At 31.3% G+C, this 20219-nt stretch overlaps 1 protein-coding gene across 1 annotated transcript; it reads left to right on the top strand.

Moving 5' to 3' along the window:
• The first annotated feature begins 310 nt into the window (after positions 1 to 310).
• On the top strand, positions 311 to 2918 carry LOC124913045 (protein NRT1/ PTR FAMILY 5.5-like). The gene is made up of 5 exons (XM_047453669.1): positions 311 to 335; positions 403 to 831; positions 909 to 990; positions 1079 to 1159; positions 1997 to 2918. Exons 1-5 carry the CDS (start codon positions 311 to 313, stop codon positions 2916 to 2918), a joined length of 1539 nt encoding a protein of 512 aa, XP_047309625.1.
• Positions 2919 to 20219: the final 17301 nt, after the last annotated feature.

Genomic DNA, 20219 nt, shown 5'->3' with positions numbered 1-20219 from the left:
TATGAATTCTCATTCGATGGTCATTTGGTACTGGAATTTAAATATTTGATGAGTAATTTTTTTAAATAGTTTAAAGAAATATTTATTAAATAAAAAAAGTTCAATAGCATATGTATTAATTTATTAGTTAAGCTAGATGTTAGATGTGTTATAACTTATAATAATGTCAACTATCTACCAAACGCGGAATTCACTATCATTCCTCTTCGTATTCAACTATCTCATATAATCAATTACTGAAGTATAATCTATAAATACATCAACTCTCTACATTCTCTTCTCATCATAGTTATCATTCTCATTCTTCAAGATGACGTTCTTTCCTAAACTAATAGGTAATTTACTCACATTCTTCTGTTTGTTTTTGTATAAAACTGATTTGATTCTGTGTTTGATTTACAGTACTGATGTGGGCCGACTTACTAGCGTTATATGTGATGTGGATGATGATGTTTTACTTAACAAATGTATGGAAACTCGGGTTCACTCACGCCGCCGCAATCGTAAACATCTTCACCGGAGCATGGACCATGATGCTTTTACCTATGGAATATTTGGTGGACGCATTCATGGGAAGTTACTTAATCTTACTTCTTTCAAGCATCTCTTACAGTCTTGGTATGGGTTTTTTATGGATGTCAACTCCCCCAATTCTGGGTAAATCCCACGGTCTTTGCGGCGAATATCTGCCCGAATGCATAGGAGATGAACAAAGAGTTCTATTCTATGCCGGTCTAGCTTTGATAGCTATTGGTCTTTCCGGTCATTTGGTTTCTTTGGGTCCTTTTACGGCCGCACAATTCACTGAAGACATGCTTGAAAACATGACCGGTAAATCGATTTGTCTCATTTTTTTATTCTCGTACATGGCTGTACTTGTTCCATTTGGGTCGATTATTGCGATATAGTACGTGAAGGCTTGGTCGTTTCGGTTCGGGTTGTCTGCGTTGTGTACGGTGGTGGGTACATTAGTGTTCTTTGTTGGTTCGTGTTCGTATAACTATATTGGACCTCAAGGAAGTCCTTTGACAACTTTTTTTAGAGTGTTCTATGCTGCTGTTTCTAAGATTTTCTATAGACGACCCAAGAATGTTAAGGATTTATACGAGATACCTGATCTTGATGAACATCAATTGATTCCTCATAGCCGTAGTCTCAGGTTTGTCTCTTATTAATGATCTAAAAAGTATTTCACCATGCATAAATTAGAGTTTGAGGCTTGAATACTAGGCAGGGGCAGTTGTGTCCCGAAGGTTCGGATACCCGAAAGAACCAAACCCATCGGTTCGATTTCGGGTAGGTCGGAACTGGTTTGGTACCCAATACAAAAAAACATCTACAAAAATTGAAATTCAATATTCATTTACAAACTCTCATTTTATAATATTACATGAACTATTTCAAAAAAAATTAATAAATATTATTGGTTAGAAATCATGATATATTTTAGTTATTAGTCTTTTTTTGAGAAAAAAAGTTATTTTTTTACCATTTTTTTTTATTGTGCTACATAAAATTAATTAGATGAATGATTTTTTTTGATAATATTTTTATCTTTTGAAATATGATAAAATCGCATACAAAACATGCTCACAATTATATTGGAAAAAAAAATCAACCTAAAATGGATATAAGGGTTGAAAATGATTAATCATTCTTCTTGTGTTTTCTTTTTAAGTATTTGTCAATGAAGAGTGGTGACAATCTTATTGCCATAAATATGTTGCTAATTGGTCAACTTTGGCCATCTTCTTCATTTTGCATGGGTAGATTATGGGTTAATCAGACATAATAATCTTCGACTTATATTATGTTATTTTGAAAACAAATTTGTTCTTATAAAACAACTATTTGTTATCATTTAAGGCAAAAATTTTGTTATCAAACTTGAGCTTTAAAGCTCTTTGACTTTAAACATACCATTTGGATCCCATTCCTTGTCAAAATGGTTCTAATATGTACCTAATTAATACTTTTTATTTGTTTTTTCTTTTAGGTGTTTAGACAAGGCTGCAATCATATTGCCAAGAATATCAACAGAAGAACAAGCAAAGAATAGATGGAGACTATGTAGAGTAACAGAAGTGGAAGAGATCAAGATGTGTCTAAGATTGATCCCAATAGGCATAATCTTCATTTTTTATGGTGTGGTTTCAGCCATTGGGAACTCATATTTTCTAATCCAATCAAACCACCTAAACGAAAAACTCGGTCGCCTCCCCATCCCAGCCACACTTCTCTTTGTCATATACGACTCGTCAAAGACTCAATTCGGAGACCTATATTACAAACTCGCAAACAAATTAGGTGGATCAGGGTCGAGACATTACGCTCCGCCAATTGGTATCGCAATCTCAATGATATTTTCGGTTATTTGTTGTGTTGTGGCAGCGAAAGTTGAAGCTAGACGGCTAGGCATTGTGATCAGCCACGGTTTGATCGATAAGCCAGATGACAAAATCCCCATGTCAATATTCTGGCTACTACCACAGTTTGTTCTTCTAGGGGCGGTAGATGGGATTCTCGAAACAAGCTTGTGTGATTTCTTAATGGATCAAGTCGGGCCATCGATGCAAGGACATATACTTCAATTTGCTTTTGGGGTTTTGGGGATGGGACATATGGGGAGTGTGTTGGCGGTTTATGTAGCTGGGAAGGTTAGCGAAAAAGTAGGGAAGACAGGGTGGTTTCAACATACTTTGAATAAGAGTCGTCTCGATAAATATTATTTGACTTTAGCATGGCTAAGTGCAGTGAATCTTGGGATTTATGTGGTGATGGCGTTGTTATTTGCGTATCAGAAGTCGAGAATTGAGGAAGATCAAGAGGCTCCGGAGGAGGAAGAAGACGAGAATGTGGGAGGAAACGGTAGCCAAGGTCCTTTCCAAGACGATGCTCAATGTTTTTGTTGTTGTTAAGGAAGATCTAAATGTTAAATCTGTACAAACTCTTATTTATTTTTGAATGTTCAATTTGTTTGTTTTATAATTTGTATTAGTTTTGTTTGTGATTCTCTTAGTTTCAGTTGTTATGTTATGCCACTTTGTGTCCTTATTCTCTCCCCATTTTTAATAAACAATACTTGGTTTGTTTTGTATGAAGATTAGGTTAGAGGGGGACAGCTATTATATTTAAAATGTAATAATTTATTTTATATATAATCTATCATATAAATTAAATATACATATTTTGAAAATATAATATAAAAGTGGTATATATTATGAAACAAATAGTGTACCACATTTAAGAAAATTTATATAAATATATAAGAATTAACTACCATTCAAATTAGTGTGTACTAGATTTTTGATTGAGCCGATTGAATCTGTCGAAGCTCGGGTAATGTTAAGATGATAGCATTCTAATTTATCACATGTGATTGATGTTATTAAATGTTCGATTATTCCTTCACAACCAAATTATTCACAACAAAATAATAGACACATTATCATTATCTTAAACCGTGTATCTAATCACCTACATCCACATTTACCCAACAACCACTAATGTTTTTTAGTATAATGAGTACCAATAGATAGTAGTCCTGTTAAAAAAAAATCTAAATACAAACAACACCTTCCAAAAAAATGATGGATCGGTCTCCACATCATTGCAAAATATACTAAATTAAATATTCAATTTGACAATGTTGTGTAAATTTAAGTTGTTTTTAATGTGATTTGTTTGTTCCCATTTGTTAACATTGTTATTTATGTTAAAAACTGCTTAAATTTGTTACAAACACATTCTAAAACAACTTAAATTAACACAATAATGTTAAACAAACATTATTAGTTAAAACAACTCACAATAATGAAAACTAATACAACTCAAAAACAATATTTTATATATTTTCCTTAACAACAACAACATTCAACATCGTCTTTAAAAGGATCCTGAGTTCCCGTTCGTTCCCAATTCTCGTTCTCGTTCTCTTGAGGGGTCTCTTGATCTTCCTCAATTCTTGGCTACTGATAAGCATGGTTTTAAAAACCGTTTCGGTCATCAACCCGGTTTTTTAGGCGAACTTCGGTCTGGCCGGTCCAACCGGTTGAACCAGTGGTTGAACCGGAACCAATAAATAAATAAAAATTATTTAAAAGTAATACTAATAAATTATAATTGCAAAATATTAAACTTTTACTTTTTAACTATTATATTTTTTTAATTTTTATTTATTGTCTTATCATCTTCCCCACTCCACTGTTGTCTCCATTATTATATTTTTATAATTTTAATTTATTGTCTTATCATCTTTCTCCAATGTTCTTCATTATTATATTTTTTTAACTTTAATTTATTGTCTTATCATCTTTCCCATTGTTGTCTCTCTCTAAATATCATATTCAGGCCGAAAATTCACGATTTTATATTGTCAGATCTTTCCGTAAAAGGTAAGATTATGCTCAATCTCCATCTTAGCTTAACAGATCTATCAGAGGAAAGATAAAATCAGACGAAGGAGCACATGGAGAATGACAAAGATCAACTAAACTTTAACAGATCTGATCAGACGAAGGAAGACGACATAGAATCGATTAATCAGACGAAGTGAAAACATCTTATCCTCTTACTGAAAAATGATTTGAGCTGAGATCGGAGCTGAAGTCTCCCTCCTCACATATCCATCAGAACAGGGTAACCTTTCTAACCGGAATTTTCCGGTTATATTTTCCGGTCGGACCGGATTATGACCGGTTCGAAAGGTTAGCGTATATAAGTCAAAAACCGAACCGCCTATTCCACCGTTTTATGGTCAGACCGGTTAGACCGCCGATCTAACCGCGTATTTCAAAACCTTGCTGATAAGCATGCAACAATGCCATCACCACATAAACCCAAGTTTCACCATACTTAGCCATGCCAAAGTCCAATAATATTTAATGAGCCGACTCTTATTCAACGTATGTTGAAACCACCCCATCTTCCCTCTTTCGCTAACTTTCCCGGCCATGTAAAGCACCAATACACCTTATATTAGTCAAACTAATATTTTAATAAAATAGATAATATATATTAAAATTAATTTTATTATATTCTTTTTTATAAACATAGGAATTTGGATTGAATAATTCTATAATTTTCCCAAATATAGAAATTCAATAACAATTCTCATAAAATTGAAATTTGAAATTGGAATTCCAATACTATTTACACTCATCAAAACGTACCCTTAGGGTCTTCTTCTTCTTTGTCAACGTTACCAATATAAACCACAATTTACATTCTATATAATCTTTTAATCAAATTTGCAATTATGGTTCTTTGAGTTACCTTCACATATTCCGGCTATGTCGCCCAAAATCTAGCATGTGTTGCCTCCAATAAAGCAAGCAGCAACAAGCTATTTGGTGAATGTATATTAGACATCCTAACAAAGCTTAATCATTTTAATTTCTACTAATTTGATAGTCTAACAGTTCACTGTTAATTAAAGACTATATCTGACTATATTTAGATTAGTATCTATTTTCTCAAAATTATATTTACAATAACAATGAAATATATACAAGGATATTTATTAGATACATTCATCAATTTCATATAAAATTATGATTGCTTGAATTGTATTAGAATGCCACGGATTAACAATTTCAGTCTGGGATGTCCCATTTCTCTTGTGGATTGGGAATCAAACAAAGAAAGAACAAAGTTATTCTTACAACTATTTGACGTGGAGAATGGAAAATGGAAATTTCAGTGATAAGAGTCTTTCGTCAATATTTGTTATAACAACGTGAGTAAGGGTGTAATTCAGAGCCGGTCCCGAGTTTTGGGCTTCCCTAGCCCCGATAGAAATAAAAGTTTATTTTTTTTACTGCCCTAGGTCTAGTATTAAAAATTGATAAAATAAAATTGTTTTTGATGAGGTTTGAACAAATAACCAAATGAAAAATTTAAGTTTCAATCTTGAGCCACTAAACTACAACATAAAATGTTCCAAACATTCATAAATTTATTTAAATATTCATATATTTTATTTAATGGGCTGCCCTGGGGAGTGGGCTGCCCTAGCCCGAGGGCTTACCGGGCTTACCCAGGGCCGGCCCTGGGGTGTGGACTCATTTGGGTGTCTACTATGACCACACAATCTTCAAAAATAAGTGGCATACTGAGAAAAAGGTGTATGGTAGGATTGTGTATTTCTAAATAATAGTTTAAACTTAGTGGCATGGGTTGGGATAGTTAGTGAAATAATAATAATTCCAAACTTACTCTTATAGAAAGAGGAGTATAAGGTCAATACATTGGTGAAAAAGGGGTCAAAACCGAGAGTAAAAATTCTCGGTAATGATTCTATATCTCTCGGTAATGACCTAATACCGAAGGTTTGAGTAACTCTCGCCATTCCTTGGTATTGACACTTTCGATAAATATAATTGGGTGTTTATCGAAAAATAACATAGATTTTTCGGTTTAGATATCTGAGAGAAAAACCGAGAGTTAATTGGAAAGCTTTTAGTTTTTCTTGAAAGAGAAAAATCGAGAGTTTTCCATATAACTCTAGGTTTTTCCCTTTCAAGAAAAACCGAAAGCTTTCCAATTAACTTTTGGTTTTTATTTTTCAAAAAAACCCGAGAGGTATATGGAAATCTCTTGGTTTTTCCCTTTCAAGAAAAACCGAAAGCTTTCCAATTAACTTTCGGTTTTTATTTTTCAAAAAAAACCCGAGAGGTATATGGAAATCTCTCGGTTTTTCCCTTTCAAGAAAAACCAAAAGCTTACCAATTAACTTTTGGTTTTTATTTTTCAAAAAAAAACCCGAGAGGTATATGGAAATCTCTCGGTTTTTCCCTTTCAAGAAAAATTGAAAGCTTTCCAATTAACTCTCGGTTTTTCCTTTAGAGAAAAACCAAAAGATTTTCATACATGATACAACTCTTGATTTTTCCTTTTCAAATAAACCTGAGAGGTATATGAAAAACTTTCGTTTTTTCCGTTAAAGAAAAACTGAAAGATTTCCATACAACTCTCGGTTTTTCCTTTTCAAATAAACCCGAGAGGTATATGAAAAACTTTCGGTTTTTCTTTTAAAGAAAAACTGAAATATTTCCATACAACTCTCGGTTTTTCCTTTTCAAATAAACCCGAGAGGTATATGAAAAACTTTCAATTTTTCCGTTTTAAGAAAACCAAAAGCTTTCCATATAACTCTCGGTTTTTCCTTTTCAAATAAACTAGAGACGTATATGGAAAACTCTCGGTTTTTTCCATTTCAAGAAAAATCGAAAGCTTTTCATTTAACTTTCGTTTTTTCCCTACAAAATGTACAAAATAGGCCGATTGTTTTGTGCGTAACCAAAACCTACTCAGCCAAACCAATATATATACAAATAACATTCATAAACTAAATGACCATTATCATTCCAAAATTCTAAACCAAACCAATCATCCAAACAACATGTTATCATTCGAATTAAAACGTACTCAATCATTCATACACCTGTTATCAGTCGAAACAACCAATCAAAACGTACTAGAATTAGCTATTGGGGGAGGGGGAGGTGGTTGATATTACCTCATAAACATTTCAAAGTTCTCCATTCTTGTCCTCATTTCTATGTTTTCCGCTTGCATTTCATTAATCATTCAAGTTCTTTCTTCATCCCTCTTTTCCAATTCCTCCACTTTCATCGCCAATCTTTGATTCTCCTCAAACAACCGATTAGTGGATCGTTGTGAATTGTTGTCACTTCGATGATCCTCTCGAAAGTGTGTTGGCCGGATGCCCGATCCCATACCGATCACTACCCCATGCTTTTGGCGTCCGAACACTCTCTCCGTCAAGTCGAAGTCAGATATATCTGGTTCATTGCTTCTTACCTCCCCCATCTCCTCCTGCACATTTGAAATAAATTATCATTATAATAATAAGCTAGCTTTATATAATTTTTTTAAAATTCAATTAACTTACAATTTTCTCATGCGCTCTTTCGTCCAGGACGGGGGTTGAGCTTTCTTTTGTAGGTTTTGGGGTATGGGTCCTTTTGAATACTTCAACGACGAAAGGGGTCCGTCATATTTCAAGCGTTTGTTGGAAGAAATTATTTATAAAATTAATAACATTCTTTATAATAAGTTATTAAAAATAATGAATAATGTACGTACATAACAACTCTTCCTCCACTTGAGCAAACGATTTACTTCCAATATGATGTGGGAATTTCAGATTCCTGTTAACAACATTGGTACGACTGTTTTGCTGTATTTGAAATAAAAAATGAAGTTAGAATAATTTATATCAGATTTTATTTGAATTATGAAACCGTAACTTAAATTTTTCCGTGAAATAATGGTTACGACACACAACTCTCAATCATCTCCATCTTAGTCTCGTGGGGGATTGGCCAGTACCGCCACCTTGTCTCTTTGATGAATGCATATATAATCCCTATTCAAATCCAAGCGCCACCTATCCCATATTTGTTTGGCGTGTGCCAATCCGGTCGCTCGATATTGATCAATAAAACCATTAGTATACTCGAACGGATCCTGAAAAAACAATCATTCAAATGTTATAAAAAAGTATTAAATAATTAATATATAATTAAGTAATGATTACCGTCATAGCAATCTAAAGTGAATCTAATTAGTCAGCACTTAATGCCTTCCACTTCAGGAGACGGTGTGAGACGGTTGAGGGGTCCCACACAACCGACCCCAAATGTCTAGACCACATTTTTCTTCTATCGCCAACACCGCCGGGCCTCTCATCTACCTCTCTAAAAGTCAGAGTAATCTTTGTCCCCGGTGGCCTCCTAGATAGCGCGATATTCTCGTTCTTCCCTCGTCTCTTACGGGCGGAAGATTCTTCAAAATGATCAAATTCATAATTAGATGTAAATCAATACAACAATAACTAAGTGTAAACATGTTACCTGTCGATGATGGGTTAAGAGTGGAATGGTGCTCATGATCCTACTCGTCACCCTCCTCGTGGTCCTCCTCGTCATCCCCCATTGATGTAAACGTACTCTCAATAAACTCTTCAACCTCAGCATCATCCTCGTCATGTGTATCACGTACTGGGGGAGCAGTAGCTAACGGGTCCACGAATAATGGTGCGTCTCTAGAAGACTCTTCTTGGAGCCTTAAGTTTTCTAAATGTAGGTTTTGGTATTCCTAGACAGTTTGCTAGGTGTTTTCCTCATACTCTTCCAAATAGTTTTCGGACCTTCAGACATCCTTAATGCATACCATTAATAAATTGGAGAATAATTGAAATAAAGTAATAATAAGAATGAATATAAAGTAAAAACATAAAATTTACCTAATTAATCTAAACTATATATTCGTAAACCGCGAATTTATTTTTGTCAAAATCTTCCAACCGGGTCGTGTTAACATATCAGGGGCGTAGAATACTTGTTTTGCTTGACTCGCCAATATATACGGGTCCTGACTTTGGGTTTTCAAAATTCGGTTTACATTTATATTTATGAAGCTATATTTATTCACTTTCACTCCTAGTTTCCTCGACTGTGTATCAAACCACTTACACTTGAATAAGACAACTCGTTTATGAGAAAAGTATTGTACTTGGATTATATCCGTTAAAACTCCTTAGTATGACATAGTATCTAACCCGTTGTACCCTTCAACAATCACTCCACTATTTTGAGTGGTCAAACATTCGTCGTATTTTTCTGTATAGAATTTGTATCCGTTAATTTACACCAAACATACATACACGAGTACACACTTGGACATTCGCCTAAGATCTTGAGGTCTCTTGATATGTCATTATTTTCTTCTAATTAAGCGACTTATATATATATACATTCCCGAAATTTAGTCGTTAAAATAAATATAAAGTTACTAGATTTGGTTTTGAATCTACTCACTCTATTCTTGAAATAGGTGGCATACGTTTCTTCACAGGACTCATTGTTATTGCAATACTGCATAAATCACTGTAAATAGATCGATTATTAAATAACATACTCTTTAATGCTAATTAATAAGACGTACTATAAGTGTATAACAACAAAATATTGAATCTAACATGTAAAAAGGTTATGCTTCGGGACACTTTTTCAAAATGTATGTATGAGCTGTCACTCGATCACTATAATTTAAGTTGTATATTTCTCATGACATTGTTTTGGATCTTGTTTTAAGCGATACAAAGACTTAACCAATTTACAAACTTTATTTTCTTGCCTTTAAGAAAAAAAACTCTTGAGGTTGATCTATGTAAATATCTTCTTCCAAGTCTCCATTTAAGAAATCTATTTTTACGTCCATTTGATGAACTTCTAGATTGCACAAAGAAGCAATCGAAAGAATCATCCGAATAGAAGTTATTCTTCTAACCGGATAATATGTATCAAAATAATCAAGACCTTCTCGTTGGCGATATCTTTTTACCACCAGTCTTTCCTCATATTTATCAATTGATCCATAACTTTCATTTTTCTTTTGAAAATTTATCGGCAACCTAGTGGTTTATTTCCCAAAGGAAGATCCACTAGTTCCCATGTATGTTTTTACAAGATAGAATCTATCTCACTATTAATTGTCTCTTTCCATTGAGGCCCTTTAGACGAGGTAATTGCCTCATTATACGTTTGAGGTTCACTTTTCATCATGAAAGTAATAAAATTTGGACCGAATGATTTTTCTATTCTAGCTCGTTTACTTCATCTAATAAGTTCAACCTCAACTTCATTCGCCTTTTCTTGTTCATATAGCTCAAGAAATCTTTTTGGAGAACGCTATTCTTCATTAAACTTATATGGATGTACATGTTCAAAGAACGATGCATTTTTCGATTCCAATATCATATTCTTATGAATATCCGGAATGTCCGATTTAAACACAAGAAAACGATAAGTATTGTTATGTGCATATCAAATAAATATACAATCAACAGTTTTTTATTCAATTTTTACCTTTTTAGGTAATGGTACATCTACCTTAGCTAGACACCCCCACATTCCTAAGTATTCATATGATAGTTTTTTTTCATTCCATAACTCATATGAACTATTATCTAACTTCTTTTGTGGAACCTTATTTAAAAGGTAATTAACCGTCAAAATAGTTTTTCCTCACATGTTTAGTGGTAGACCAGAACTTAATAGAAGTGAATTCATAATTTCATTTAATGTTCTATTTTCCCTCTCACTCGTACCATTTTGTTGAGGAGAATGAGGTGATATCGTCTCATGGATTATACCATGTTGAGCACATAGCTCGGCAAAAGGTAATTCATATTCACCTCCTCTATCACTTCTTAACACTTTGATATTTTTACCAAGTTGGTTTTCAACCTCATTTTTATTGAGAGAAAATTTCTCTATGGCTTCATCTTTACTTTTAAGAATAAACACATAACAATATTTTGTGTTATCATGAATAAAAGTAATGAAGTATTTGTCTCTACCACGTGTTGATGTTCTTTTTAAATCACACATCTATATGAATTAAATCAAGCGGTCTATTAATTTTTTCAACGTTTCAAAAGGATGATCTCGTCAATTTTTCTTCAACACAAATTTCACACTTGTGTTTCTTATTTATTTCGAATGTAGGTATATTCTTCAGTTTTATTAATCGATGCATCGATCATAATTAATATGACCTAGTCTACCATGCCATAAAATGGAATTCCATTTTATGGCATGGAAGACTCCAAAAAATAAATAGAAGAGTTATTCTTTTCATTTATACTTGAATTAACTTCCATTATATTGAGCTTAAAAAATTCACCAGTAACATAACCTCTACCTACAATCAATCCACATTTGGATAAAACAATTTTATTCAACTCAATCACAAGTCTAAAACCATACTTACTTAAAAGAGATCCGGATATCAAAAAATTTCAAATCTTCGGAACATACAACACATTAGTCAAAGTTAAATATTTCCTTAAAGAACCTTAACATCACTTTTCCTTCACCTCGTATGTCGGAAGTGACAGAATTCTCCATGAACAACTTTTCACCATTCTTCACTTCTTCGAGACTTGAAAATACTTCTTTGTTTGAGAAAATATGTCTTGTAGCTCCTGTGTCAACTCACCATTCTCGTGGATTAGACCTCAGATATCATCACACATAGATCCATGTCCGATAATCCTTGAGTTTAGTTAGCCTCCTAAACTCTTCTCGGCCTTTTGCAATCGAAAAATCTATGGCCCATGCCATTGCAATTGAAACACTTGCCCGTAAACTTCTTACAAAAATTCCTCCTTTATAATTAAGGTTTCGGTTTTTGACAAAAGAATTTTGTTTTTTCTTGTCTTTACCATGCTCAACCACATTTGCTTTAGTCACATGTTGACTAAAGTATTTCTTTGAGGCGCTTTTATTTTCCTCTTCAATGCGTAGACGAATCACTAATTCTTCTATGTTCAACTCCTTTTGCTTGTGCTTAAGGTAGTTTTGAAATCGTTCCAAGACGGTGGTAGCTTCTCAATAATAGCCACATGGAAATTTTCTCCGAAATTCATGTTTCGTGTAAAGTAACTTGGATCTCTTGAATTTTTTTAATGACCGGTCTTGAATCTACCATTTTGTAGTCCAAAAATCAACCGATCATAAACGTTTTTGCACCCCATCTTCAATTTTGTATTTACGTTCAAGAGATTCCATAATTCTTTGGCTATATTCTTTTCATTGTACACATTGCACAATGAATATGACAAACCATTCAATATGTAATTTCTACATAAGAAATCTAAATGGTGCCAAACATCAAATGCCAAAGTCGCTTGCACATCAACTTTCGAATACGCGTTTGCATTCGATGATGAAGCCACATATGTGTCATCGATTTTAGGAGTGGGAGGATCCTCCGTGAGGAATCGTGTGAGACTCAAGGTCGTGAGGTAGAAGAACATCTTCTGTTGCCATCTCTTAAAGTTTGAGTCATCAAACTTTTATGGCTTATCCAGATGGTTAGCAGGAACCAGCATCCTCATGTTGGAAGTACATATTTCGATAGTCATTTCTGAAACAAAACCAGAAACGTGTAAAAATCTGATATAAATAATATGAAACTATTTTAAGATTGTTGGTAATCTTATCTCATAAAAGTTAAACGAAAATATTATATGAATAAAATAAAGTGATAATAGAACAGATACAATAGATTATTTAATGAGATGAAGAAATGTCTTCTCGTTTGCTCCGAAGCCTGTGAAATCACAGTTCTCTTAAAACAGTTTCACCATCTCCCGTTTGTGCTGGAGAGTTTCGTCGGTGGCTGCTTCCTAGGGTATAACGAAACGTACAATGATTTAACACAGAAAACCACTACAACAACAAACTAGACAAAAGTACATGAATCACAATCATCAGATTTCGCACAGAAATGGTCGAGTCAAGAAACTCAAAGAACACTCATAAAGAACACTCATAAAGAACAAAAAAGACTTTTAGAATTCTAGAGTGAGAAGTGACAAGATAATGTGTGGAGAAGGTGAATGAATATTTATAGTTGAAAATTAAACTCATAATCAATTCTTTAATCCAACGACCACCAATCCATCATTCATCCATCCAATGGTTATCCTTGATTGCATTTTCATCATCCTTACAAATTACATCCAACAATAAGTATTTTGTAGTTACAATAGCAATTAACACCATTTGTTAATTGCATCATTCAATACATTAATGTTAATTGTAACAATTAACAAAATTCATTTTCATTTGGATTAAATTTCACCTTAATTCACATTGAATTTGATATAAATTTCATTTGAATTAATTTGATCTTAATTCACTTTTGAATTTGGTGTGAATTTCAGTTGAATTAATTTCACATTAATTCACATTTGAATTTGGTGTGAATTTCATTTGAATTAAATTTCACAATAAATTCACATTTGAATTTATGTGAATTTCATTTGGATTAAATTTTACCATTAATTCACATTTGAATTTGGTGTGAATTTCAATTGCCCAAATATCACTTCCATTTAAATAATGGAATTAGTTATTTCCAACACATACACGGTGAAGCACAACCAATGTCGAAAAGATTTTCAGTCTAGAAATAAGCTTACCTAGAAAAGTTAGTCATGGTGTTTAGCTAGAAGAAAACATAAGTCAAACAAAAATGAAACAATAGTACTCCTTTCTCAAAGAGAATGAAGGAGTCGAGTTTTTAAGATTTTGTTGCATGTTATCACGATTTCACTATAAAGATGCAAAACAAATAGGTACTATATTCATGGTCGGCCCTTGGTAAGACGAGTTAGGCGGCGGCCCATTCCACACTACATCTAAAATCAGAAAAATAAAAAGAATTAACACTAATGAGGTTTGATCCATAAATCATTATATGTGTTATCATGTTAATTAACTAACTAAACTAGATTGCTTTTGATTAAAATAATATAAACTTATTATATTTACGTAATAGTATATAAGTATTTTAATTAAAAAATAAGAATAATTTTTTTTTGCTTAGGGAACTCCAATCCTTAGGTTCGATAATGACTAAATTGAAATAGAAACTAAACTTCTATAAATTTATCTTCAATACTTTAAATGTATAATAATAAACTAGATTAATGTTATCTTCAATACTTATCTTGCTAATGCTATTTCTCACATCATTAAAAGTTATTATCGATGGTAATGATACAGTAATAATATAACATTGATTTTTTTCACTTAGCAAAAAAATATAAAAAGGAAGAAACATATGTGGTATGTATGAGATGTGAAACAGTTTGAGGAGAGATTAAACGGAAAATCCTTCACTTATAAAGTATATTTTAATTAATAAACTATAGTTTTATTTTTCTAAATTCTACACATAAATTTCATCTGTGAGCCAAAGTCGTATGATCTTCGATGCCGTTGTTGCAAATCTTCACAATCTTTGTCATCATTCATGTTAGCTATTGAGCACGCAGAGTTTTCATTATTCCTTGTTGCGCCAACCAATCCTTAACTCTCGTACTGAAATTATTTGTTCCATTAAACTTTCTAACTTCAAATCTGACACTAGAAGAAGTCATTTCAACACGCTCAAATATTCACTTTGAATCTTCTCTTCTAGCCTAGAGTCAACAAGATGTGAATATTCCTAGACTCCTTAAGAGCTCATGGGTTCGAGTCCGTCAAGAGACAAGTTTCGTGCCTAGATAAATGGTTAATTATGTTTGCAGGCTATATGATTAACCCAACATTTTATCCCACCAAGATAACCCAGTGATAAGAGTCGGCTTAAGAGACCAAAAGGTCACGGGTTCGATTCCATCTAGAAGCGCTTTGAGTTTAAACGGGGGACCATGATTGTGAGGTGACGTATTAGTTCTACTTTAATTACCAAAAAAAAATATTCACTTTGAATGACAAACCAAAGAAGATCCAACACAAATCAAACTGGTTGAAATCTAGAAACAAATAAGCCTTTAACTTAATTTTGACAAACAAATAAGACATAAATCAAGGAAGCCCTTTGATTTCTTTCTTCTTAGTAATCAGGTTAGTAATCAGGTTGTTGGTTGCTTCAATCTTCATTCTTCTCTCTATTTTAACAAGTCAATAAAAATATTCTTCAGACTTATGTTCTTCTACCGATTGAAAACTTGATTTGAAAACTTTCTTCTCTCCAAATTTTTCCGAGCAAAAAAAAATCAAACACTGTTTTTAGTTTTTCACCTGACTAATCGAGAAACCTACTTTTTGTTACCGCTACTGAAATACGTAATCGTCGGAAAGTTTCGCTAGTCAAGAAAACTTCCCTATTTATTCTCTACCACCGTTGCCAATCAGTTATAGAAATCAAAACCCGAACACAAAACAAAGTCTCTTCCTCTCTAAATAGTTTAGGTTAAATCTCAACAAAACTCCGATACCAATAGTTGATTCGAGTAACCATGTAAACTAATAAAAATGGAGAAAACAAAATAAATAATGAGATTCGGTTAAAATATCTACGTCCTCAGGAGTGTCGTCAATTATTTTAATCTCACTCTCATGTTAAATTATATTTATAGAGTAATACATTAAGTAATACTTTATACTCAACTCAGTAAACTAAACTTAATTAAAATGTATATGTATATAAGCCACCTATACAAAACTTCTGTATCAAATCATTTTTAAACATTAAATTAATTTCATGTAACTAAATCTTATACAATAGTTTCAATTTCCAAGGGAAATAGACAGAATAATGCCAGCTTCTGGGAAATTAATATTGCAGTCTACATAGCTCATGTAAGCTGATTAACTTAACTAAAATACATAACTAGTGAAGCCTAATTGTGGTTTTAAGAATTTGCAAGAGGGTGTTTATTATATGTATTTAACTAATTATGGCCGGAATAATAAGCTAAGGCTCTAAGCATGCCTTTATAATTATAGCTGATATATTTCCTTGCATTTTCAACTCTGAATTCAATGTTTAATTTAGTTATCGTGAAATTAATTATCTCGTTAACTAGAACGCAAACCAACTCTAATTTTTTTTTTTGGAACAATAATTTCAAATAAGGGCTCTTGTTCACAGTGAATAACCTCTGAACTACTACTTAAGAAGTTAAAACATGCTCAAACTTTATTTTAAAAAAGAAACTTGAGTTTATTCATTATAAGAAATTAACACGATTCTATTTCACATAATCCTCCAATTTTTAAAACATGTTTGAACTGGGTATATCTAAAATTTGTTAGAATATGTGACCCCCCTCCTTTTTTTTTATCAAGTCGAAGAAGCTCTGAAGTTAGCCTAGCCCAGGGACGGAGCCAGGATTTAAAATCAACCCGGACTAATTTTTTTATACAAAATCTACTTGGGCTAGTTTGCTAATAATATCAAATTTTAATGTGAATTCTATCTTTTAGCTACGGGAAATATATCAATAACAACGGGGAAATACCGTCGTTATTGTAAAATACATACCAAGTATTTTAAGCTACCCGGGCTACATCATAGGTAGCTTTTTACATGATCCGCCCCTGGCCTAGCCTCCATTAGTTTTTATTCAATCTTGTTAATCTCTCTATTTACATACAAATTTTCATGGTATTAAAGAGAGTTTCATAGATGTTTTCGATGTTATGTTTGACATTAAAGTTATTTTGTTAAATACTGATTGATTCATATTATCTATATTTTCAGTATAAATCTAATATAATGTTGGTGTTTGTCATATATTATGTTATTGTTTGTGCCTTGGTTGTAATTATGTCCAAACCTTAATTCTATTTAAATACTCTTCTAATTCTTATTTTTTATTAAGAAAGTTCTCAAGTTAGCCTCCATGACTATCTTTACTATGGTTCATTTTTATATAGGTGTACACATTATTTAATGAATTAGTTAGTCAGAAGAGATTCGTTGGCAGTAGAAATTTAGCAAGGAAGAACAAGAATGGTCCTATGAATTATATATATATATATATATATATATATATATAATTTAATAAAGTCATTAATATACCTTTCATTATTTATAAACTAAGAATGGATTAATTTTTTTATTAAAAAATATCTATATTAGCTTTTTAATTCAAGTAAGATATTAAACATCAACTCCCTGCATCATATATATAACTAATATTCCACCGAATGAAGAGAATATATAAGACAAGAAATTTGTAGAATTACAAAAGAAATAAAATTTAAAAAACTCTTATTTATATCATTTATATTTATCAATAACATTAAAAAAAAAGTTAAATAAATAACAAAATACCTAAAATGAAGAAACTTAGCATAGAAGAAGGCACATCTAAGCATAGGGGTGTTCAATATTTGGTCTGAACAGAATATCCGACCGAATTCGAATTCTTCGAATTCGAATAAACCGAATTCGAATTATATTTTCGGTTTTTGAATCGAATTTTAAACCGATTCGAATTCAAATACGGTTTTCGGTTTGGTTTTCGAGTTTAGGTTTCAACTCGAAAACCAAACCGAAAACCGAATTCATTTTTATTATTCATTATTATTATTTATTTTTATTATATAACTTATTATATATTATATATTAAATTATCATGGCCTCTTACTAAATCTCTAAATTAAATTCATAATTCCTCATTCATTTTCCCCTTTCTCTAGCTGTCCACATCTCTCAACCGTCATATATTGTTGTCCTCGACACTGTTTTACTTTCGTCGTTCAATTGTCGAATATATATTGGCGTTAATCACTAAGCTAAGTTTGCAGCTTTGCATGATTTATATTTTTTTATAATTTAAGTAGATAAGATCTCTTTAACAACTTATTTATTTTGTTAACTCTTTTAAAAAAAATTATAAGTATGGGATGTTCTTTATTTGGTCTAAACCGAATATCCGACCGAATTCGAATAAACCGAATTCGAATTCACCGAATTCGAATAAACCGAATTCGAATTTATTCAAATCGGTTCGGTTTTCGAATTTACTTAAAAAAATAAAAATTCGAAGAACCCGAACCGAAAATTCGAAGAACCCAAAAACCGAACCGATTAACACCCCTATCTATGCATTCAAACTTTTCTTAATTCTTAGTGTTTGAGGGTGGGGGTGACAGATTTGAAGTTATACATATAAAATATTTATGTAAGATGAATCATTTTTCATCTATTTATAATTAATTATTGCAAATTGCAAAAAAAAAACAACTCTAGAATATAGGGGTGGAGAATTTTAAGGTTCTTATATATATATATATATATATATATAAAAGACCAACATTTTTCATTTATGTATAATTAATTATGAGCCAAAACCTCAAACTCAAACCAACTCTTGGAATATTGTAGATTTGGAAATAGGGTTCGTTATTTCAGGGATTTCAATAATATATATATATATATATATATATATATATATATATATATATATATATATATATATATATATATGTATATCATAATTAAGCCACAATAAAATATATTTATATTAAGATTTTAAAATAAAAATATATATATATATATATATATTTAAACATATATATGTCATTCAACAATAATGTTCATTCTAAATATTAGTCTAGAAACGAACCAAATTGAATCGAATAATATAAAAAAAATAATATTCGAGTTCGAATTTGAAAATTTTGAAAAATATTCGAATTCGATTTGAAGTTTGAAACTTCAAAATTTGGCTCAAACTCGAAATAAAGTTCAAAATCGAGTTGATTTGAATTGTTCGAATATTGATTCAAACAATATCGAATCATAACTCAAAATAATTCAAATTCAAGTTCAAGTTCGATTAGAAATATTAAAACTAGCTCAAATTTGAAAATATTTGAATTAAACTATATATATATAGTTTAATATTAAATAAAAATTCACAAGCGTCGAAAGAAAATATTTTAGATTCAAATATTTTAGTTCAGCCCGAAATATTGCCTAACATATTCGAATTTGACTCAAATTTGATAATTTCAAACTCAAATTAAATATATATAGAACCAGCCCCTATTAAACATAATTAAAAATACATTCACAAATTATTTATCACATCATTTTAGATATACCATAATGAAATTCACATTTTATCGGTTTTACCTAAATTTGTATTGAAAGGTAATTTATACTTTCATAATAAGATAATAGTATCGGGAAGAATGTCAATTTTATCATCGAACTATAACAGAATATTCACGTATATCACTAAACTAATTTTTGTTCGTTCATACCACTGTAGTTGAGTTTAATGTTCATCTATATCACTGCTAGACAAAAACATCCAAACCCGTTAAGTTTCCGTTAAATGATGACACGTGTGATTGACATGTCATTTTTTTTAAATTAATATATATTATATATTTATTTTTATTCACTATTTCTAAATAATAAAACTTAATTTACATTTTCAAAGGTATTAATCAAACAAATTATACATTTTGAGAAACATTAACAATAATTCACTTTTTTTAATTAATATATTTTCAACATTTATTTTTATTAACATTTCTAAATAATAAAATTCGTTAATAAAAATAAATGTTGAAAATATATTAATTAAAAAAAAAAGTGAATTAAGTGTCTCTTAAAATGTCTAAATTATTTGATTAATGTATCTGAAAATATAAAAGTTTTATTATTTAAAAATTATGAATAAAAATAAAAATATAATATATAAAAAATGACATATGTCATCATTTAACGGAAAACTTAACGGACTTAGATGTTTTTGTTAACTAGTGATATAGATAAATGATATGAACGAACAAAAATTAGTTTAGTGATATACGTAAATATTCCGTTATAGTTCGATGATAAAATTGACATTCTTCCCTAATAGT

The sequence above is a fragment of the Impatiens glandulifera genome, chromosome 8 (genome assembly GCF_907164915.1).
Source record: "Impatiens glandulifera chromosome 8, dImpGla2.1, whole genome shotgun sequence".
NCBI classification, from domain to species: domain Eukaryota; kingdom Viridiplantae; phylum Streptophyta; class Magnoliopsida; order Ericales; family Balsaminaceae; genus Impatiens; species Impatiens glandulifera.
Note: the sequence above shows the minus strand (reverse complement) of the source record. Positions and strands in the feature narration are given on the sequence as shown.

Bases quoted from the DNA above. Each gene is read 5' to 3' on its own strand.
- LOC124913045 (XM_047453669.1), top strand. From the start codon at position 311: ATGACGTTCTTTCCTAAACTAATAG. The intron at 991-1,078 runs GTTCGTATAACT...GATTTTCTATAG, and splicing joins AGTGTTCTTTGTTGGTTCGT to ACGACCCAAGAATGTTAAGG. The intron at 1,160-1,996 runs GTTTGTCTCTTA...TTTTTCTTTTAG, and splicing joins CCTCATAGCCGTAGTCTCAG to GTGTTTAGACAAGGCTGCAA.